Source organism: Petaurus breviceps, unplaced genomic scaffold (assembly GCF_028583685.1).
Source record: "Petaurus breviceps papuanus isolate PSGF00001 unplaced genomic scaffold, PetGlider_PUasm1.0 90825, whole genome shotgun sequence".
Taxonomy (NCBI): domain Eukaryota; kingdom Metazoa; phylum Chordata; class Mammalia; order Diprotodontia; family Petauridae; genus Petaurus; species Petaurus breviceps.
Window position 1 is genome coordinate 17800163 of NW_027187353.1, and position 23917 is coordinate 17824079.

Genomic DNA, 23917 nt, shown 5'->3' on the forward strand with positions numbered 1-23917 from the left:
AGAAGAAGAAGAAGAAGAAGAAGAAGAAGAAGAAGAAGAAGAAGAAGAAGAAGAAGAAGAAGAAGAAGAAGAAGAAGAAGAAGAAGAAGAAGAAGGAAGAAGAAGAAGAAGAAGAAGAAGAAGAAGAAGACATGGTCCAGCCCTTAGGGAGTTTACATACCAGTAGGGGAGGGAATACCTGTACATAGAGAAATAGGACCTGATTTAGAACATGATAAGTGTCTTCTCTGTGCCTTGAAGGAAACCAAAGATTCTAAAAGGCAATGGGGAAATATGGGGTATAACATTGTATTTGCTATCCAGAGACCAGCTGGCACTGTACAGAAAAGCTCATCACCATAGGGTTGGCCTCCAAATCACTCATTTCTGACCTGCAGAAGTTTATGAAATAGTTTTCTAAGTGTGAGAGGGTTGTGATCTGCTTCAGGGGAGGGCTGTTCACACTGCTGAAGTATAGACCTTTTAGTCCCAATTCTGCACCTTCTAGAATTCTAGCTTTAGAACAGATTACATTTTTACTGAGTGCCCCCTTTTTCCCTAAAATAGATTCCCTCTGCTTAAACATTCACTCATTTATTAAAAAAATAAATTGTTGTGCATATAGCCTCTTCATGTGCTGTGACCTATCATGGATTTCTCTATCGTCCTTCAGATCAGAAACAGCTTTAACCCTTAGAGACTGAGATGTTTTAAGGTTGGCTTCTATAGAGCCTCCAGGAGAACATTTGTGTTGAAAAGTTAGATTTTTGTAGCAGGGAGCAACTTTGGAACCACTTCACAGTTTCTCAAAGGCAATCTCTTCCTCCTGTTCAGTTCTGGTGCTGACCTATTATTTTCTTTCCATACCTATCCCAGATTTAGGCACTGATGGACTTGATCAAAGCATATGATATTCTAGATAATAGTCTTTTCATCCATTTAGTTTTTCCTGTGTAGGGTGTTGGCTAATCTTCTTCTGACTAATCATGGATCTCATTGAAGAGCCCCTACAGACTTCTGGAACCTGAGGCAATCAGTGTACTATCACCTGCAAACCGGCACATCAGAAAATCTCGCCCTCTATAAAGATTACCTCTTCCATTTGGACCTTGTTCTCCATGACAGTGGCAAATGCTGTTGGCTACATCATATTTTTAATGACGACCTATATGTGAAATGTAACATAAGCATCAAGGAGATTTGTGATCAGAAAAAAAAAAGAGATCAGGTAGTCATGGGATGGGATAAAGAATAACAGATGGACACACCAAGGGATGCTCTAGCACCACAAACTAGAAAGAGATACAGAAGAGGGCATCCAGCCTTTGTGGAGGTACTCTGAGAAAGCATGGGCAAGTCTTGAACAGGATGAGAAAGTCTGGCTAAGTCTCCTTCTGCACCGGTGGAGGAAATATCTACATTGATGAGATCGCAGATCCAGAAAGTATGGAAGTATATCACAGCCTAGCTTAGACTATAGGGCAAGGAGGTGTAGACTAAGGCAGCTTCCCTTCCTCCAACAAGGTCAGTCTGGCCGGGGAAACCAAAGTGAAAGAAGAAAGGGACAGTGACGTGAGACAGAAAAAGAAGGCAACATAGGATCCCACGCCTGACACAGTAGGCACTTAGTAAGTGCTCGTTGATTGATTCAGGGCCAAATAAGGAGTATCAATAATGGGTACTACAGGACCTAAGAGGAGGCTGAGTAGACTATGGTGATGGGACATGAGCTGGGACAGGAGAGATCAGGGGAGCTAAAGAAGTGAGAACAATCTGGGGAGGAAGATGCCTTGGCATGACCAGAAACACAGAGGGAAGGGTGGCCAACTATTCACATTGGCATGAATTAGACAAGATGAAGTGACCATCCTGAAAGGTAACAGAAAGAAAATGTCCTGAAGTCCTGAGTTGCTGGCATTCCATGCCTTGGCCAAACAAATGTGGGAGATGAAGAGTTCCAGGAAAATAAGATTCTGCTGTATTAACAAATGTCAATTTGTTACTAGGATATTCCTCCCTCCGCCCCCATCCTAACTCTGGATGGAATATTGCTCTGGAGGCCCTGAGCACTGCAGAGGGTTACAGGAAAAGTACTCCTACGACTGTGTGGAAGAAGGGAAGGGCCAACACTCATAAAACCATTAAGTGACATAAGCAATAATAATAACAAACAACAACACTAACACTTTAAACTTCTCTTGGTCATTTGATTAAGGCAATGTGTGGTAACTGTCAGAATCAGTGTTAACAGTCAGGAGGCAGTGAGGGGCAGTGAAAAGGGTGGTGGATTTGGAGTCAGAGGTGCTGGGTTAAAATTCTGGCTCTATCATTCTTACCTGTGTGATCTTGGGCAAGTCATATAACCTGTGTGCCTCAGTTTCTCATCTGTAAAATGGGTTTGGACCGGATGCTTCAGAAGGCTCTTTCAGCTCTACATCTATGACTCTTAGTTAGGGAAAGCCTCATGGAGGAGGTGTAACTTTGGGGGACCTCAGAAGATGGATAAGATTCACACAGATGGAGAGGAGGAAGGAGAACATTCCAGGAAAGGGAAAATGGCACTGGCAAAGTCTTGGAGTTGAGCCTAAATGTGTCATATTTCCATGAGGACGTCTGCCTACTCACACGGTTGCTTGGAATATCTGATGCTTCGTGGGCTTGGGGCAGGAACTGGGGAGGGAGGGTATGGAATTTCCCTCAGGACTCCGTGGAACTCAGCCTCTTCTGGTCTAATTCCAAGAGGCCACTTCTCTGAACCAGGACACAGACTCATGTCCCTGGGGTGTATTTGTCCACTGGCGTTGGGTTAACTTGAGGATGTTCAAAGCACAGAGCCATGTTTCACCTTGCTCTAGGGCAGAGGGTGTAGAGAGCAAGACCTGGCAAATGGAGGAAGCTACACAGATCTGTGCCTTTCCTCAACAAATGGAGTGATTTAGGGGTGTTTTGGACACCTGCCCCTAATGTTTTCCACTGGCCATCCATTCTCTTTGCATTACCCTCCTAAGCCCCCAATCCCCCACAGTGCTGGTCAGAGCCAGCTGTCGGAATTGCCTCAGACCCTAGCAAATGTGCCATGCATCGGTGAGTGCCAACACAAATGTTTAGCCAGTTGTTGGAGTGCTTTCGCTGGATCCCTCTGCAGGCAGGATGTTGGCTCTTGTAAAATTTATGACTCCATGTGAATTCTCGTTTCCTTCCCTGTCACTGCCAGACCAGAGATGTTCCATCTGAAACTAATGGCCCCTCTCTGCGTAGGCATCGGGACTATCCCACAGTGCCCAGGGCAACTTCTTTGTGCAGGCTGGCAGGGAGCCTATGGGGGTGGGGAGACTTCTTCCCACTGGCAGATTTTGGTCCCACCCCCTGGTTGGATGCTGCTTGGCTGGCAAGGCCAAAGAGGATGAAGAGCAGAAATATGGGAGTTCAAGCAAACTGTGCCCATGCCTGGCGTGGAGGGGGGAGAGCAGCCTCCAGTGAGCATGTGTGTTTCAGCCCTTTCCTGTGATGCCCCAAGTGTTCCTTCTGTGGGGTGGCACCATGCCCAGGCAAGGCTGTGAAGGGGAGAGGCAGGGCAGTAGAAAGAACTCTGGTCCAAAGATCTGGCTTTGAGTCCCATGGTAAGGAAAGAGAACTGGCTCTGGGGTCAAATCTGCTTCTTGGTGCAGCTCTTGCCTTAGATACTTATCACCTGCGTGACCTAGGGCAAGTCACTTAACATTCCTGGGCCTCAGTTTCCTTATCTCTAAAATGAGGGCTTGGACTAAATGGTCTCTGAGGTCTCTTTCCACGTTCCAACAGTTTCTGAGTCTATGCATCGGTCATGGCATAGTTCAGAGTTACTTAAAAAAAAAAAAAAACCAAAGACACCCTGACTCACAGAAATGCCTCTGATCTCAGACCAGAGGTGGACACTCTCTTGTTACCTAGTGAGTAATAAAAAAATCAATCGCTGCTTTGGGTAGGTTGTTTCACAAAACTAGGGCTAGAAGATGATGGAGTCCGCAGTGTCAGGCCACTGGAACCACTTGTGGCCCTTCCCACGCTGGGACTGCTCCCAAGCTACAAGATGAGAATGGTCTGTAGTATTTACTGACTCCAATCCATTACGCTTGATAATGCCTTACATCTGTGTAACACTTTGATACACTTTGCTACCTTCCAAAGTCCTTTGGTCTGTTTTCTAATGTTCATGACAAGTGGTGAGGTAGGTGAGTTGGTATCCCCATTTTATAGATTGGCAGACTGAAATCACAGACTAGCTGGAGGTCCCACAGGAAGTGGCAAAGGCAGCAGGGCTAGAATCCAGGAGTTAGGATCACTAGTTCAGGTTTTTATCCAATGACAGACACCACACCACCTCCACAAATTGTGTAGAAAGGACAGATTCAAGATGAAATGGGACCAAAGGCACAGAAAGGGGACAAGACAAGATAAGAATGAGAACACAGCACACTCTGTAACCCTGGGGAAGGAGAGGGAACTGTGACAACCAAAATGATCTAGAAACACCAAGCCCCACTTGGATGAAAACTGGCAGCATCACCCATCCTGGCTCTTTTAGTCAGAGGGGAGTAACAAGTCCATGTTCCACCTTGTAATGAATTCTCTAATCATGCCAAGACTATGTCAGTTTGGCTGCTGTGTGAAAAGAAGTAAATAGTGTGTAATGAAGCTGGAAAAGTCGTTTGGAGTCTAATGGTGAATGGCTTTGAATGCCAGGATTAGGAGTTTCTACTTTATTCAGTAGATCATAGGGACCAATGAAAGTTTTTTGAGCTGAGTAGTACCCATCAGGGAATATTACTCAGGTGGTCATGTAAAAGGTAGACTAGGGAGGGGGGAAACAAGGCAATGAGACCAATTCAGGGGCTATTAAGGAAGTGTAGGTAAGCAGAGATGAGATCCTAAGCTAGGGTTGTTGCAGGATCCATGGACAGGAGAGACCAGATTTCAAAAAGATTATTGAATGGATGTGGAAAAAGTAAGAGAGATGGGAAATAACTCCAAGCCTTCCAAGTTAGACCAGGAAGATGGTTGTGGTAATGCTATCAACAGGAATAGGAGAGGGGGGCAGGCTTGAAGGAGAAAATTGAGGAGTTCAGTTTCAGAAATCACTGACTTCTGGCCCACGTGGTAGTAAACAAAATCCAGTTATCAAAAGAATGCAATTTTGAAGCTCATGGTTGGCAAGGGCAGGGTGTACCCCTTGCCAGGTTAGGACTTTAGTAGTCTTCTCCCCCAAGGGCACTGCCATTCTCTTTCTGAGGCTATGTAAGAACCTAATGGAAGTTAAAGGCACCACAAGGTAGCATGGCCCCTGGGAGGGTTGAAGACCTTTCCTTTCCCCAACGTACAGAGAAGATGGAGGACAACCCTACAGGAGAAAACAATAGCAACCAGGGTGGGGACTGGGCAAGGATTCCTGCAGAAGATGGTGCTTGAACTGAGACTTGAAGGAAGTCAGGGATCCTAAGAGATGGAGATGAGAAAGGAGAGCATCCCAGGCATGGGGTGGGGGACAGAAAGTGCAAAAGTGCGGAGGTGGGAGATAAAGTGTCGAGCAAAAGGAAGAATATAAGTAAGCCACTATGGCTGAGTGGTCAAGCATGTGGGGAGAAGACTGGACCAGTAGGGAGGAGTTAATTCATTGCCCCAAGGTAATAAGGCAAGAGGCCCAGGGGTAGTTGGTCCAGTTCCCTTGTCTTGAAGTCAGAAAACTTGGGTTTGAATCCTGCCTCTGACACGTACTAACTGTGTGAGGCAAGGCAAGGCTCTCTCTGAGCCTAGGTCTCTCCATTTGTAAACTATGGAAGAAAAGGCCACATATTATCCTGGGTCTGGTTCTGCCAGCTATTACCTGTGAGGCCTTGAGTGATTCACCTCCCTGGCCCTCCCTCTAGAAGGAGGGAGTTGGAGGAAATGGCCTCAAAGGCCCCCTCCAGTCCTGCATCTATGACCCTCCAATCCCTGCGCCACCTTCTCCAGAGATGCCGCGAAGCTTAAAGGAGATAACACAGGAGAAAATGCTTTGAAAAAGGTAAATGTTCAAATTAGAGATTCCCAGAATCTCCGAGTGAGAAGATCCCTCAGAAACCATCTAGTTCCACCTCTGCCAAGCCAGGAATTCCCCTCCATTGTGCCTGATAAGTGGTCATCACCCAAAGGTCACTTGAAGATTTCCAGGGAGGGAGCAGCCCATTCCATTGGGACTGGGACTTATTGTTATGACTTTTTCCTGCCCTCTGCCTCTTCTGCCCAATGCTTATAACTCTTCCCTCTGAAGACAAGCGTAATAAGTTTAAAACCTCTTCCTTGAAATATTTGAAAAAAAAAAACTAATATGCCCCCCTCGCCCCTTCTAAGACTTCTCTATGCTAAATCTGTGAAGTTCCTTTGACCCAAACTCATGTGGCATATTCCTGAGGCCCTTCACTGTCCTAATTCCCCTCCTCTGGCTGCCCTTCATCTTGTCAATTCTTTCCCAATATATATCACCTAGAACTGATCACAATAAAGAAATAGTTTTACTAAAACAGAATATTCAGGCTTTATCATTTCCATAGTCCCAGATACTCTCCTTCTCTAAAGTTGGCCTAAGATTGAATTATCTCTCTTTGCTATCACAACACACTATTGATATATAATTGAACTTGTAGCCCACTAAGACCCTCAGATCTTTTTTTTTTTTTAAACTAAAACTGCTTTCTAGCATGGCCTTTGAAACCTTTTGGATTTGGGGTTTCTTGGTACCCAAGTGTAAGACTTTTTGCATTTTCCCTCTATTAAATTTCATTTTATTAGATTCAGTCCAACCTTCCAGCTTATCTAAATTTTTCTGGACCCTGATTCAGTCATCCAGCACATTCCCTGTTTTGTGTCACCTGACAATTTGAAAAGTGTGTCATCTATCTATTTGGGTTATTGATTAAAAATTTTGAGCAGTAATGAGTTAAAAAAAAGATCATTGGAGCACTGAATGGAGACTTTTCAAATGAATTTCAAATCACTAGTGACTACCCTTTGATTTCATCCATTTATTCAGTTCTGAACCACTGTTCCATCTTTCCATGAGAATGGCATGCAATTTTCTTAACTGCTTTGATAAATCTCTGTAAACTCTATGGCAATCCCCTGATCTGTAAGTCTAGTAAATCTCTGAAAAATGGGAAATAGGTTACTATGGCATGACCTGTCTTCATTAGGTCATGCTGGCTGCCTCCTTTTCTAGGTATTTATTAACCATCCTTCTAATATCACATCCTAGAATTCTTTTAGAAATAAAATCTGTAGGGGCAGCCAGGTAGCACAGAGAGTAGGAGCACCAGCTCCAGTGTTGGGACGACCTGGGATCGAATCCGGGCTCAGACACTTAGCACCCACCCAGAAACACCTGGCCGTGTAACCTTGAGCAAGTTACTTAACCCCGATTGCTTAAAAAAAATTTAAAAAAAAAGAAATAAAATCCGTAGTTCATCAACTTCCTTCTCTTCCTTTTTATGGAACTGGAGTGATTTCATTTCCTGTAATCTCAGGGTTCCTTTCCATTTCTCCATGATCTTTGAATGGATGGCTCAACAATTACATCTTTCTCAATTTATTGCAATGAAAAAATAATTTCTTGCAGCACAGAAAACCAAAACAATTTCAACCTTTGGAAGCTTTGCTTCTCTCCATCATCACTTATCATGCCATCCCCTGCCCTGGAGAAATGGTCCAATTCCTTCTTTCATCTTTTTGTTTTCCTCAAAATAGCTTTTTTAAAAACCCAGCCAATCTTTTATTATCCTAGGTTTTCCTTACCATGTGATTTTCCTAGTCCTAACACTGTTCTTACAAGATCAAACCATACTTTTTATATTCATTTTCTGTTACCAGCCCTTGTGTCCATCATATATTTATATAATATATACATATATGTATGTATGTGTATATATACACACATGTATATACATATATGCATATATAATTAAAATCTAAATTGGTCAGTGAATTCCTTGTGTTCCATTTTAGATAACCACCTTTTTCTCCTCACTGGAAATGGTTTTCTTTCTGTTTTCAAGAACTCCATTCTTTTTTTAAAAGTAAAATTTGCATTTTAATTTAAATAGTGGTGGATTGTAGATTTGGAGTTAAATTCTACCAGTTACTAGCTGTGCATGTCCTTGATCAAGTCACCTACCCACTTTCAGCCTGTTTCCTCAGCAGCAAGATGGGTATAATAATAGCACCTTCCTCACAGGGTTGTTGTAGGGATCAAATGAGATCACATATAAAGTGCTGGGCAAACCTTATATAAACAGTAGCTACTATCATAGCTATTATTAAACATATCCCTCTTTCTTTAACAGAAAAAAATCCATGCACATTTATCTTATTTTTAGAGATACTTTCATTCCAACATTACCTTCATTTCCAAAATATGACTTCTCCAGTGAGGCATTCCTTGAAAAAAAAGATTTAAAAGGAAAGGGGGAAAAGGGGCATGACATAATTTTTGAGAGACTGCTATTCTTCCAGAACTTCCTTTCCCTTTTACATTTTAGTCCACAAAAACCCACCCATCCTTCCTCTGATCCTTTTGAAATCTAGTGTTTGGGACAGCCTAATCACGGCTTTCCTCTCCTCTATAAAAAAATTCTAAGATGAAGTGGTCACACCCCATGCCACAAAATTCCTTCCATTTTCACCCCTGAAACCAGTTCTTTCTCTAGTGAGAACTGCATGCTGGATAGGATATCCTGGTCACGGTTCTTCTACTTTTTGAAGGAGAAAATTATCACCTAAAGTCTACCAAGAAATCTTGAGCTACTCTTCTATTGGCAAAGAGAGAGGAAAAGGTCCAACAGATTTCTAGATCATTCAAGTACTCTGCTCAGCGGTGTGCTAGAGAGCTGGTTGTTAAATTTTCAGTGCGAGCATTTGTGCCTCGGAATTCCACAAACACTACAAATCGGAGTTTGATGTATTGCTTTGTTGATTGTCTGGATTTAAGAAAATGCTAGAGGAATTATTAGTAATGAATCCTGAACATATTTCCTCCCCCTCCCAGAGAGCCTGTTGTTAAACATTTACCACCACACCCCTGCCTTTCCCATTATGATATCATGTCTCCATGCTAGGCCTGTGACCATTTCCCCAAATCCTTCATCTTCTTCCTCCTTCTGTCCAGATGATCTGAAATGTGCTCTAATGATGATATCCCTCCTAAGTCTGCCTCTATTGACCCCCATCTGATTGCTCTCCCCCTCATTTCCCTGCTCTGATTCCTAGATTTCTTTATCTACTTATGGCTTCCTAATATGTGCCTCCTTCTCTTTTTGAACCTTCCTGTAGCTTCTAAATAAGATGGAACTTTCCAGAGCCACGTTCCAGGCCTAGATCTCATCCCCCCAAGACCCAGGGATGCCGATGAGGTCCAATCTGCCTCCTTGTATTAGGATATTGAGCTCATCTTTGCATTTGTGCATAACAGACTTCTGAGACTATGGCTCCTCTCATGGAGCTTGTCCCCTGTTAAATCTTCATGGTCTCTCTTGTTAGCCTTCTTTCTACATCAGTTGAATGGATAATGTCTATCTTGGTGGATGGATTATGGACATATATAGTTTTCCTCCTTTTCCTTCCCTTTAACCAGATGTGCGAGACTCTGGGCCAACACAAAATTCAGGACTTAGCACTGTGCTAGCTCAGAAAGGGATCCAGAGGCCAAGGGGTGACCCAAGGTGAGTGGAGGTTCCTTCCTTAAGCCAAGAACAGGTTCCCTTTGGTAAATAACCCTCTCCTCTTGTCATGTTCCCCTTTGAATTCAGTTGTTTTCAGGTGGGATCTGTGAGTAAAACAGCCCAATGTGCCAACAAACAGTTTTCCCCTTGTTTTTCAGGTGCAATAAGAGACTTTTTGTTCAGAAAATGTAAGAGCAAATGAGACCTAACATGTTGAACAAGGGACTCGGATCCAAAAATATACTAGCGGGCTGTCATGACAGGCCTAACTGAATAAAATCAAACTTCCTAGAGTCAAATGAAAAGTCCTGCATTTGGGTTCAAATAATCAACCTCAAGATGGAGGAGGAATAATGAGGCAACAGTTTGAGTGAAAAAGATCTGCAAGGTCTTAGTGGACTGCAAGCTCAGTAGCAATCCAGTGTGACAGAGCAGACAAAAGATCAACTGTAGGGGTGGCCAGGTGGCGCAGTGAATAGAGCACCGGCCCTGGAGTCAGGAGGACCTGAGTTCAAATCCGACCTCAGACACTTAACACTTACTAGCCGTGTGACCTTGGGCAAGTCACTTAACCACAATTGCCCTGCCCTCCCCCCTCCAAAAAGCAAAAAAAAAAAAAAAAACAACTGTGGTCTCTGCTTGTATTAATAAAAACCTAATGTACAGAAGAAGGAAGATGCTAGTCTCACTGCCCTTTACCCCAGTCATGATGCATCTGAAATATCATGATCAATTCTGAGAACCATATTTTAGGAAGGTCACTGGCCAGCTGTCACGTGCAAAGGAGGACTCCATGCCTTCGAAGTTATGCCCTGAGGGTCCATTGAAGGACACAGAGATGCCTGGGCCAAAGAAGATCAGACTTCAGGGGGACAGGAACATGGCCTTCAATGAAGAGCTCTCATGCAAAGACAGGATTCGGCTTGTTCCATTGGGTCCCCGAGGACAGGACTAAGTCAGGCTGTGAGGAGAAGTTGCCAAAAAAAAAAATCTATTCAACCTAAGGAGAAACACCCAACTATGAGATCTGTCCTCCAGGTGAGTGGTTTGACTCACAGGCCATGAGTTCCCCTTCCTGGTATCTGATGGGAAGTTGGACGCCCACTTGTTGGATATATTTTAGAAGAGAATTGTATTCTTGGATCTGCCAGACTAGGAAATGTCCTGAGGTCTCTTCTCCTCCCTGAGTCTGTGAAATGACCCCTGAGTCAAACTGAGTCAATGCTTATTAAAGGATACTTTAATCCTAGGAGAGTGCTGGTGGTGGTGGTATTTTGTCTTCTAAAAGGATCAATGACTTCATAGGCTGATGTCTTGACTTGTGCGTGAATTAGATTTAAGTGAGGCAGAGAGGTTCAGGCCAGTACATTAAAACACCTTGTTCCTGGGTGGGCTGCCCACCACATGGAAGGCATCATCTCTACCTCCCTAAATCCTCCTCACCCTTCTGCCTCCCCCTTTCCATGAAGCCTGCCCTCCCCAGCCCAGCCCCTTACTTGTAGAAGAGAAATCTGGCTCTCTGTGCTCCTCCTTTGGACTCTTTAACATCCAGTACCCTGTATAATTGCCTAACTGCTTCAAGTGTTCATGCCTCATCACCCAATGGGACTGTAAGCTCCTTGAGGTCAGGCATGGTTTCTCCTCCATCTTTGTGTACCCATTTCTGTGGCACCCTGCACAAAAGAAGTGTTCAGACCCCTTGTTGGATGAATGAATTAAAATAGGCTTCTTGTGTTTGCCTAAATCTTTCCTTTTTCTCATCTTCCTGGATTAAACTAAGCATGAGAAGTGACTTCAGTTAAGCTCCCTGAAGCCATTCCCACCTAATCCCGCATCCGCCAACACATGTTTCTCAACACTAGCCAGGTGGGTCCACTGAGGGGGAGGGGAGCGAAGCGTGAAATCTTTTTAGGAAGGGATTGCCTGATGAGCCTTCCAGGTGCCAGCCGTGGGCCTCGGAATGTGTGAGCCAGTCAAGGCCCATTAGCCACCCTTCCCGTTCCGCTCCTGGCGTACCAGAACACAGCATCCCTGTCAAAAGGAGGATTTGGAGAAGGCATTGAATTTTCCACGCGTCTCAGTAGAAGGAAAAGAAATCTCTTCACATTTGGGGAATTCACTAAAAGGTCAAGCACAGAGTCTAGAATTGCTCCCCTCCGTCTAAAGAGGCCAGGATAGGCTATGTTGCCAACTTCCTCCATGCAGACCCCAGGGCTTCTGGAGAATTTGGTTGTCAGCCCTGGCAGCTACAGAATGTACATATGAACAATACAGAAGACAGGGTATTTATGTTGGACCCCAAACAGAATCAAGGAGGGCATTCTGGACTCCTCTCCTCCCTTGAATATGGATCTCACCAGACCAGCCTAATCCAAGGCCAGGCATTCTGCAGGACTTCTGCCCTTTGAAAATCATACAGCCTAGAACAATAGGAAGAGTGCTAGATTTGGAGTTAGAGGACCTAGGTCTGAATCCCAGCTGTGCCACTTAGTCCCAAGGGGATCTTTGACCAATCATTTTTCTCTCTGGGTCTCCATCTCCTCTTCTCTTAAATGAGAGTTGGATTTGTATTAGCTTCAAATACCAGGATCCCATGAAAGTAAACCATGGTGTTTTCTCCTACAAATCAGCCAGGGCTCGTCATGAGTTCAGAGCAAAAGTATTTCAAGAAATTGCATAAGAAAATACCAACAGCACAAATCTCCCCATAAAACTGTGAGACATTTTCCAAACACCCGTCCCATCAGTGGAAGGAGTGGATACACCTTGGGAAGACCCATGAAGGGTCTCTCCACTCATTGGAGGTTTATCCAGGGAACATTTGTGAAGGGACATGTAGGGAACCCAGGTGGCTGAGGCACGCTCTTAGGAAGGCATGTATATAGGAAATGTGAGTTTGTCACAGCTCATACATTCCTATCATAGAATGGTCAATGTTTTCTGGCAAAGCCATCAGTCTACTCCCACTGCTTCACACCAGTCTCTTGTGCTGTTGGGTTTCTGCCAGCCATGTGGCCACAGCATGTCCATGCAAGGTATTGCTTCTTTCTAGTCTTGTGTGGTTGCTACTGGACAGTATTCCATTGGTCAATGGGCATGTGCCTTGTCTGCTTCTGTGGCCAAGCTCCTTTCTCTATGAGCTCATTCTGAGCTTCTGCTGATCATCTTGATGCCTCCTGTCTGCTTGGGAGCAATAGCTAGAAAGCCTCTTCCCAAAAAGAATGGGATGATGGCTCATTGATCATAGCCAAGACTACGAACCATCACAAATAGCTAATACCTAAACCAGACCAGATTAAGTCTGTTTTATGAAATCCTTCCTCCTCTCCTAAGAGGATCTAAGTTAGGGTTAGAAAGTCTTTGTAACTCCCATTTAATTTCTGATTGCCAAACTGCACTTCTTCAGAATCATTTCAGGGGTTGCCCTTTCAACAAACCACTAAGGGCTGTTGTATTTTATATTCCCTCCTCCTCCAAAAGCCCTTGTGCAAATGAATAGGAAGGAAAAAGGCAAATACAGCTCCTTAGATGGAACCTCTTTGAACCTATGCCTTCTGCCTTGATCTTTTGTTCCAAATGCCTACCTTTATTATGTATATGTCCACCAACAGTCCTCCCAGAGCTTTGAGCTGACCTGCACATAGAGAGGGCAGGACACCCCAGAGAAGATCCCCATAGTGCTTTCCAGTCTTTGATCCCTGAGCAAAAAAGGCCAGCCAGAAAGGCTTCCCTTTGTACCTCGTTGTGGTGTGGTGGTAACCATGCATTCTCGAAGGCTAGCAGAAGGCTCGTTCTGGAAGATTCTAATGAACTGGAAAGGCTTTGAGTATGAACTCAAGAAGAGAGGTTATGTAATTCAAGAATGAGCCTAATCAAGTACAGAGAAATTCATTGGCAGAGGGCAGGCAAAAAGATGGTGATTTCAGCAACCCATGAAGTCCGTCTGCAAAGGCATAATAGGATTTGTGATCTGCATTTATGGAAGAAGCATCTAAACCAGGAGAATCCCAAACATGTATACATATATACATATGTACATATATACACACATACATATATACATATACATACACATATATAATGCATATAGTACATATATAAGATGAATTATATATGTATACATCCATATTACCTCTGTATAAACCAATCATTAAAAATAGATATTGCACTATTTCTAAAGGACACCCTATAGTAGAGTCCCATGCCTACCAGGATCCCATGACTTTAGGGACAGGCACACCTGGGAGGGTAAGCAAGGGCTCAGAAGGTCAAGGACGTGACTGTCACTGATACTGTGACAATGTCCTTTGCCAGCCAAACCTTTAGTGTTCTCAATGTTTAAGATGGCAAGAAGCTTGTAGTGTGATTCCATGCAAAAGATTTTCCCAAGGGACACACATAACACAAGGTTGTTATATCAGGAAATACCATCCAGGTAGCCAGACTCTTCAGAGCTATATCACTCTGCAATTAAATGCCCTCCCCCAGTTCTGTTGTCCACCCTTCCATTATATACAGCTCCACCATGACAATCTTTAACACCAACCCAGAGACCAGGGATCTCCCAGATTTTGTCTCCAGCCACCAGGCAGGCTCAGAGTGAAGAGGAATTGGTGCCCTTCAGTGGGAATCTTGGCAGTAACTGCTGCCTCCCTGCTCCATAAGTCAACTGTTCTGACTCTCTCTTGTTGTATTTATAAAGGGCTTCTCACACTTTAAAATACCAGTTCTTGTTAATCTGAGGTTGATGTCATTGTTTCCTTTTTACAGCTAGGGAAACTGAGCCTGAGAAAGGTAAGGGACTTCCAGAGTCACACAAAACAAAGTCAGTTTTTGTTAATGTTGCTTCTCTGACTTATTCTATGACCAGCTCACCGTGATGGTCATTAGAAAGGACGGGTTCTGGTGTCTTTGGAGCCCTTAGTGCCTTTGAGACTATAGCAAGGCTCTGGGGGTCCAGAGCAGCCAGACTGGTGCACATCTGCTCAGAACAGGAGAAGAAACAATCATTTCGGCAGGTCTAGCTCCGATCCCCCCTGCTCCAGAAAGCCTTCTGTAACCAGACCAAATCTCAGGGCTTTTACCCTCTAAACATTTGGGGGAGGGAGGGGGAAGGGAGGACAATTGGGGTTGTGACTTGCACAAGGTCATACAGCTAGTAAGTGTCAAGTGTCTGAGGTCGGATTTGAACTCATGTCCTCCTGACTCCAGGCTGATGCTCTATTAACCCTCTAAACATTTCTGGAAGGTTTATTGGGGCACCAGGGTTTAGGAAGAATGAGTAATAACAACAATGACGCTAATGTTGATGATTAACAATGCTAACGATTATTATTCATTCATTGCCCCTTTAGCACTAGCATGAGAGTTCCCTAGACCAATGGAATCATATGTTCAGTTCCTCTCCTTAATAATAATAATCCCCCATTTGCCTGGAGATTTAAGGCTTGCAATGCACTTCATATACATGATTTCATTTGATCCTTACAGAAACGCTATGAGGTAGGTGTTATTATTATCCCCATTTTACAGATGAGAAACAGAGGTTAAGAGAATGGGGTAACTGCCCCAAGGTCATACAGTGAAATCAGGTTTCAGAGGTAAGATGTGAACTCAGATCTTTCTCATTCTAAGTCAAGAGTTTTCTCCTCTAAGTAATGCTGCCTCCCTGCTTATACCTGGAGAGAGGGCACCAGGAAGATGACCGGAACAGGGAGGAGGAGATTGGAGACCATGCCAGATGAGAAGCAGGTCAAAGAACTAGGGATGGTTAGTCTGGAGAAGAAAGTCAATTAGGAAGGACGCGACTGCTGTCTTCCCTCTCTGGATGTCTGCACCCCCTCGCCCCGGAGATGCCCCTGCCTTGCTGCCCTCTCCTCTGACTGGCAAGGTCCTGGCTGGCTGGGACCATTTCTGGAGGTGCCCAAGTCTCCCCATTCCACTCCTCATCCTCTGGACTTCACCTCCTCACTATGACCCTTTGTATGTGAAAAGCCTCTCCTTTGCTTCCTCCCCTAACCTTGTCCACATGGCCCCATTAGTTCCTTGGGCATAGTAGGAACTTTTTTGTTTATCTTTTTACCCACAGCCCTTAGCACAGGCACTTAATACATGCTGGATCTATATCAGTCTATCTATAAATCTGTCTCTATCCATCTACCCGTCTTTGAATCTGTCGTTCCCAGGATGCATCCTCTATCTTCGCCTGTCTATCTGCCGATCTATCTCTCTGCCTCTGGAAGCAGAATTGGCTTTGTTCTGCTTGGTTCCACAGGTCTGAATAAAGATAATGGGCGGAAGTGGATTTTAAGTCTCTAGAAAGACAAAACTTCCTAGCGATCCACATATGGAATGGGCCGCTTGCCTCTTGAGGCATGGCTTCCCCCTCCCTGGAGTTCCTCCAGGAGGCTGTTGTATGGTATTTAGTAGAAGACCTTCGGCGTTCAGGCACTGGTCAGACTGAGCGACTTCTTCTCTCCCTTCCATCGCTGACACTGATTCACCACATTCCCCAACTTGGGGAGTCTCCTCCACCTGGACTGACGTCGTGGTTAGTACAGGGAGAGCAGAACCAGCGGTTGGAGGAGGAAGCAGGAAGAACCATTGTCCTGGGAGCCGGCATTTACATCCTCGAGGGAGCTGGCTCAGCTGGACTATTTTAGAAGCAGCAGCCATCAGCTCCTAGAGCTGCGGTGGGTTCTGCATTTTTGTTTTATTCTGTATTTGACTGACATCAGCCAACACACACATTTCCCTACACAAAGAATAGTGAAAATTGTATATAAAATTGTGACTCTCACATACATCTGCTAATGTGAGAACATAGGATCACAGATCTCAAGCTGGCAGAGACCTTGGAAATCATTGAGTCCAACCCTCTCATTTTACAAATGGGGAAACTGAGGCCCGGGGAGATGAAGTGATTTGCCCAGGGTCACAGACAAAGCAGGCATACGATGTGGACTTTGAATCCAGTTCCCCTCCCTCCAGAGCTGGTCTCTCCATCATAATGAGTCTTCTTGTATTTCTCTGAATTTCTCATATTCACGCTTCCTTACAGCAGTAATATTCTGCTACCACAATTCATTCAGCCTTCCCAGTCAATGGGCATCCACTGCATTTCCAGTTTGGTTTTGGTTTTTGCTGTTAGATAGAGGGCCACCATGAGAGGTTGGCATTTATGGGCACTTTCTACCTGGGATCTCTTGGAGTTGCATGCCCAGCAATGAGATCTCTGGGTCAAAGAGCATGAATGGTTTACTGATTTTTCTCTCTTAATTCCATATTTTCCAAAATGTTTAGTCTTTCTATATCATTCTATAGATGTAGATGGATCTGGTGTGAAGGAAGAGGGGGAAGAAGGAAGGTCTATGGTTGCCAACCAAGTGGTTGGCACCTTGAGTCCTCTAATGTAGATAGACCAATGGGCCTGTAATCCAGAAGGGTTGAATTCAAATCCTGCCTCAAACACTTAATAGCTGTGTGACCAGGCAAGTCACTTAACCCTGTTTTCCTCTGTTTCCTCTTCTTTAAAATGGGATAATAATAGCTCTTATCTCCCTGGGTTGTTGGGACAATCAAATGGGATAATAGCTATAAAATGCTATATAAATGCTAGCTGTCGCTGGGATTATTACTACTGACGTTTTCATGTGTGTAAATCTTGGCTCCTCAATGAGACTACAACTCTCCTGAGGGCAAGGGCCACATCATATCCTTTGTGTGTTCCCCTATCCCATTCTCTGATTACATCAAAAGCTCCATCATTTCACAATTCCTCCATGCATGTAGAACAAAGCCCTTCCGTGCCTTGATGGACATCTTCATGAGTTACTATGGCCAAAGTAACTTCTCCCTTCACAGCTGCACTTCTGGTGATGAGTGTCTCTGGGCTTAGGGAATCTGGGCACCAGGCAGTAAACGACCCATGGGACCCCTCCTCACCCTTCTAGTTTGCTAGAAGTCCCTTCTGTGCTTTGAGATCCCCAAGTTGTCTCTCAGGCACCAAAGCATCCAAGGGCTGCATGTAGGAAACACTTAGTACTGCTTGTACAAGAAGCCATTCAAGACATGGGCTGAGAAATCTTCTATTTTTTGCCCTTAGAATCTTGCACTTAGAATCATAGGATTTAGATCAATGGGTTTAATTTCCTTAGTTTACCTACTTAGAAACTGAGGCCTACGAAAGCCAGTGATTTTCCCAAGGACCTATACAGCATGTAAAAAGGGGATTTGGGGGCCTGGAGGAAGCAGCAGGAATTTGAACCCCTGTCTGATACCAAATCCAGTGACCCTGTAACACTCTCCTTGGGTTAAGATGAGGGTCTTCTAGCTATGACAGCCTGAGATTCCTGACTCCTAGACAGAGTTGTAACAAAGGCAGGGCAGCTGGCAGCTTTTTCCCAGGGCACTAAAATTGAGAGGGTGCAAACACTGGACACTTGCATCCCTTCTTCTGTGTGAGTCACGACAGTGACCTTACCTCCAGTTGCACTTGTCTGAGTTGCTTGTGTCATTTTCACATCATGAATGACAAAGATGATTTTAGATCCTGTGTTCCTTACCCTGGAGTGTCCAGGGCCTGAGCTGAGCCTCGAAGGATCCTGGGGAGGCCATTCCAGATGTTTCTAAGGGCTGGGTTCCAGCTGCCCCATTCCCTTGCTTTTTATCACTTAAACCCTGAGACCCTCATCATTTTACAGGCTCCGGAGGCTCCCTGGACGTTTAAAGCGCCATCTGCCAGCTCCTCGTCTCTGGGGACGGCTCAGTGCTTCTCAGAGGTCTGTGTGGGGGAGGGAGGGCAGCAGTCCCAGCCTGTGCACCTGTTGTTGACCCCTTTCTTCATCCTGGGCTGAAGAACCATTTTGTCTAGACTCTCTTCACCTCTTAGAGACCCTCAGAATCTTGGCTTTGGGAGGGACTTCAAAGCCTAATAGTCCAACCTGTACTGGAACAAGAGTTCCTTACATTGTACCCGATGAGGGTCATTGAGCCTTTCCCAGAAGCCTTCTCCTGAAGAACACTATGAGTGATGATCCCCCATACCTTTAATCTGGGGCATTGTGGGGGTGGGGTGGGGGGCCTGAATCAATCAGTCAATCAGCAAACTTTTATTAAGCTTCTACTATGTGCCAGGCACTGAGGAGATGAAAGCAAAAATGAAGAAAGCTCTGCTCTCAATGAGTTCTAGAAGTTGTGACTTTGGACACCATGACAACATTCCTGGTTGGGCCCTGCTCCCCTCTGTCCTGTGACCAGGGAGGAGAAACTCAGTCTGCACAGGCTGTTGGTAGGGCTCTAAGAGGCCAGAGTTTGGGGCACTGGGGCTAAGTACTGAGCTAGGGCTTCATTTCAGAGGCCAAGAGCTCCAAGCTCTGGGCACAGCACAGTTCTGAAGCTGGCTTCATAAAACCATGGAATCTTGGAGACAGAACAGGACTTAGAATGCGGGATGTTAGACCAGAGAATGTCCAAGAACCTAGAACACAGAACATCACAGCTGGAGGGGCCTTAGAATATAGAATGTCTGAGACAAGAGGAACCTTAGAACACAGGACATTGTCTAAGGGAGGAACCTTAGGCCTTAGAATGTCCATTCTGAGAGAGAGCTTAGAATATAGAATGTCAGTGTTGGGAGGGGCCTTAGAACACAGAATATCTGAGACATGAAGGACCTTGGAACACAGAAAATCAAATGTAGAAAGGACCTTGGAACCCAGAACACTGTCAGGGTAAGGGGAGGAACCTTAGCCCATAGAATATCCAAGCTGGGAAGGACCTTATAATGTTGGGCTAGAGCTGGAAGGAGCCTTAGAATTTACAATGGTAGAACAGAGGACAGAATCTTAACTCAAAAAAGAACTTTAATGATCAAAAAGTCCAACCCCCAGAAGAGGAAACAGACCCCAAAGGGAGCAGTTAAATTCTGAGCTTGTAGCCCCCTTCAAGCTGGACCTCAGAGGCCAGCTAGTCCAACCCCCTCATTTTATACATGAGGAGTCTGAGGCCCGCAAGGGGCAGGTGATTTGCCAAAGGACACACAGGTGGTGAGTAGCCAAGGAAAGAGTCTAGCCCAGGTCCTCTGGCTTGAACGTGTATAAGATGGGTTTGGGGTGATAGGTTGAAAGTTTCCAGACAACCGCAAATTCAGTCAAAGTCATCAATATGACACAAATACCCTCAAAATAACTTGACCTTGGACTTCATGGAAAGAAGTAGGGGGTCCCAAATGAAGGAAGTGATGGTCCCACCATCTGCTGCCCTAGTCAGACCACACATGGAGGATTATGCCCAATTCTCAGCGCCATGTTGTAGGAAGGATATCCGCACACTGACATGTGGCCAAAGGGCAGCAGCCAAGTTGATGGGAGGAAACCAGAACCCCAAAATACCTGAGCAAGTTGAGCCTGAAGAAAAGAAGACTTGTAGAATGTAATGGCTGCCAGTAAGTATGTCACTGGCTCTCATGGAGGAATTCAATTTGTTCTGTTTGGCTCCTGAAAGCAGAACTAGGAGGGAGATGGAGAAGTTGCAAAAATAAAAAGTTAAACTTGATGTCAGGAAAAACTTCCTACCAATGAGGGGAATGGATGGCATAGAGAAAGGGTGGGGTCCCTTTCCTTGGGGGATGGGGGTGATGATGATGATGATGATGATGATGATGATGATGATGATGATGATGATGATGGAGGCGACAACGATGACACTTCAAGGCTGGCCCACCTTTGTCTGCTGTCCCACAATGCCTCTCATTCATTGTCCAGGAGCAGGATGGGAGGGAATGGGGCTGTTTGCCATGTTCTGAGTTCCTGGAGATAGCAATGAAAGCCAGGGGGCCAAAGAAGAATGTTGGGCTTTGATAAAATAGATACCATTCATTCCCCAGTCCAAAGCAGGGGATCCAAATGGTTTTCAGGATAAATAGTGGTCATGTCCTCCAACTGTCATTACAGGAGCAAGACAAACTCTTGGTTAGGAAGCATCTCTCTAGAGCAAAGGGGCTGGGATGTCTTAAGAAAGGAATCCCGGCCATTTCCTAGGGAATCTGCTTTGGCATTGGCAGGACTAGATGACCTCAGGGATCTGTTCCACCTTCAAGTCTCTAGAATCTCTTGGTGTTGAAAAGGAAATTAAATTACTGGGTCCAACTCCTTCCTTTTAAAAAGAAGGAAACTGAGCCCCATAGAGGGGAATAGGCTTGCCCATGGCCACAGAATAAATAGCAGAGCTGGGATGTGATGGTTAATATTAGGAAACAGTTAGAACTGTTTCCACGTGAAAGGGAATTCTTTATGAAATGGTGTGTTCTCCATCACTTGAGGCATTTGAGTGGAATCCACAGTGTGTTATCTGTTGGGGAAGGTGTGGAGGGCCTTCCTGCCAATGTCCACTGTGGATGAGAGGGCTGCAAGGTCCCCACTAACGCTGACCTTCTGTAATTTTGTAATTTCGTGAAAATTGAAAAGTCCCTGTTTGTTTTCTCCTGAAAGAAATTATCAACAAGCAATCTCATAAAATGAAGCTGTTTTTTGTCTTTTCTTGATTTGTCTCCTCAGACAATTCTACGCATTGTGGTCCTTGGAATCTGGGATTATATCGAAAACAAAATAGAGGTAAGATTGTTGCTCTCACCCTTGGTAACCTGATATTTCCAGGAGTCTATGGTGGGGGGAGGGGAAAGAGAAGGAGGAGAAGGAGGAGGAAGAGGAGGAGGAGGAGGAGGAGGAAGAGGAGGAGGAGGAAGAGGAGGAGGAGGAGGAGGAGGAGAAGGAAAAAGAAATTGGAAAAAGAGAATTGAAGATATCTCTTCCTTTCTTCATTTGTGGTCCCAGAAGTAGCTCATGGAGGGAGGGGTTAAGAACTATGGAATGCCAGAGGGGCTAGGATTAGAGGGAATGTAGGATTTCAGAACAGGAAGACCCTCGTAACATAGAACAGAGAATGCCAGAGATTGAGGGCTCTTAGAACAGGAGAGTGGAATTTTGGAAGCTAGAACTCCATAGTATACAAAATGGCAGAGCTGGAAATAACAGAACCTAGTAACAAAATCTAGAACACAGGACATCAAATGTTGAATGTGGAAGGTTCATTAGAATGTAGAACCTCAGAACTGAAAGACCCTTAGAACATAGAACAGATAATGCCAGAGATGGAACATTCTTAAAACATAGAATTTTGGAAGCCAGAAGACAAGAATACAAAATGAAGAGCTGGAAATTACAGAACCTAGAATACAGGAGATCAAATTTTGAACCTGAAAGGATCATTAGAACAAAGAACATCAGTCTTAGAACATAGAACACCAGAGATGGAGGGGGGATATTAGAACAGGAAGTCTAGAATTTTGGAAGCTAGAAGATCTTAAAATACAAAATAGCATAGCTGGAAATAACAGAATCTAGAATACAGGATGCCAAATGTTGAACCTGGAAGGGTCCTTAGACCATGAGAAGTCAGGTCTTTAGAACAGAGAATGCCAGAGATAGAGAACTCTTAGAATAGGCAGTGTAGAATATCAGGAGCTTAAAATACAAAATGGTAGAGCTAGAAGAAACAGAATCTAGAATGCAGGACATTGAATGTTGAACCTAGAAGGGTCATTAGAACATAGAACTATAGAGCTGAAAGGAATCTGAAAGTCTAGCATCTTCACTGAGGATACTGCGGTCCAGAGTGGGCTCACAATCTCATAGATTTCAAGTTGGATGGGACATTAGATGTCATGTCTAGCCTCTCATTTTACAGATGGGGAAACGAAGGCCCAGAGAGGTAAATGACTTGCCCAAGGTCTGCTGCTACTAAAGATCCCAATGGTTTGTATGATAAAACCTTAGACTTGGATAGAAGAACCTCAAAGACCATCTTTTCCAAATTCTACCTGAGCAGGAATACCCTTTCCACATCCCTGACAAGTGCTCATCCAGTTTCCATTTGAAGACCCTACAGGGATGGGCAACTCACTACTTTAATAGGTGGTCTACTCTTAGACCCTATTAGAGAATTCTTCTTTGTATTGAACCAAAATCTGCCTGTCTGTTATCCACCCCCCAACACACACACACACACACACATGCACACACATATACACACACACACGCACAACCACCTCCAAACCATACACGTGATCCTGAATTTTGTGTCATGGATCCCTTGGATGGTCTGGTGAAGCCTGACTCCCTTCTCAGAATAACATAAAATACATAGAATTACAAATAAAATACATAGGATTACAAAGGAATACAAAAAGTCATCCATCCAAGTTCTTTAACCTCCTGGAATCTACCCATGAATCCCTTGATTAAGAATCCCTGTTCTGAATGATCACAGAGATTTCTGGCAACTCTAAATTCTAGAATTCCAGGACCCTAGATCCTACCTCTTCCCTCCTTTACATGACATCCCTTAAGATATTTAAAGACAGTTACCACATCCTCCCACAAAAAATGTCCCCCACTCTCCAGTGCCCTCAGGTTTACTTAAATTCACTGATGAATTCAGCTGGTATCATGACTCTAAGTCATCAGAGCCCAGCCTTGGCAAAATGCCTCAAACAATCCCAACCAATTTCAAGGAGGCTCTCAAGACAAATTTAATTTACTTTCATGGCAAGATGTACTAAAAACATATGGGAGAAGCCAAGGAGAGGACATTTGTCAGGCAAAGGAAAAGACCGAGTCAAGAATATCCCCCCAATATGGGGAATTGTTCCTCTAGCCGGAATAAGGAGGTGTTGTGGAATGGGTACAGATGGTACTTCACACTGGGAGATTCCCTGGGGAAAACCCTAGTAGGGGGGAAGGGGAGAGGGATATGGTAAAATGATCGGATTGGGAAGCTGATATCAGTACATCCAGCAGGGACTGGGATATTCCACAGAGTTAGGCAGAGGAAAAGGGATTGTTTTGTATGTTATCGATCCGACTAGCCAGTGGCTTATTCTAATCATAATAATAACAGTAATGCCTTCTGTCTGTTGAAAAAGCACATTCACCTAACTTCTCATTGGATCATATGCAAGATAGATTAGTGGAAAGAATGCTACATGATGGGACTCTAAGCGCCTTGAGGGTTGGAAGTTGCAGCCTTGTATCCCTAGCAGGGGACACATTGCAAGCAAGTAACAAAAATGTATTGAATTGAATCGAATTGGTTATAATCAAATTATTCCCACATTACTCCCACATTTCCAGGTTAAACCCTGCTCAGAAGAGTTG

General features: G+C 44.4%; 1 protein-coding gene across 1 annotated transcript in view; it reads left to right on the forward strand.

Annotated features, from left to right (window-relative positions):
• TMEM266 (transmembrane protein 266) overlaps nt 1–23917 on the forward strand; it is a 98487-nt gene that overhangs the window by 29840 nt on the left and 44730 nt on the right. The window contains exon 6 of the mRNA XM_069071552.1: nt 21260–21316. Coding sequence (XP_068927653.1) covers nt 21260–21316 — 57 coding nt within the window. The remainder of the gene's footprint in view (nt 1–21259; nt 21317–23917) is intronic.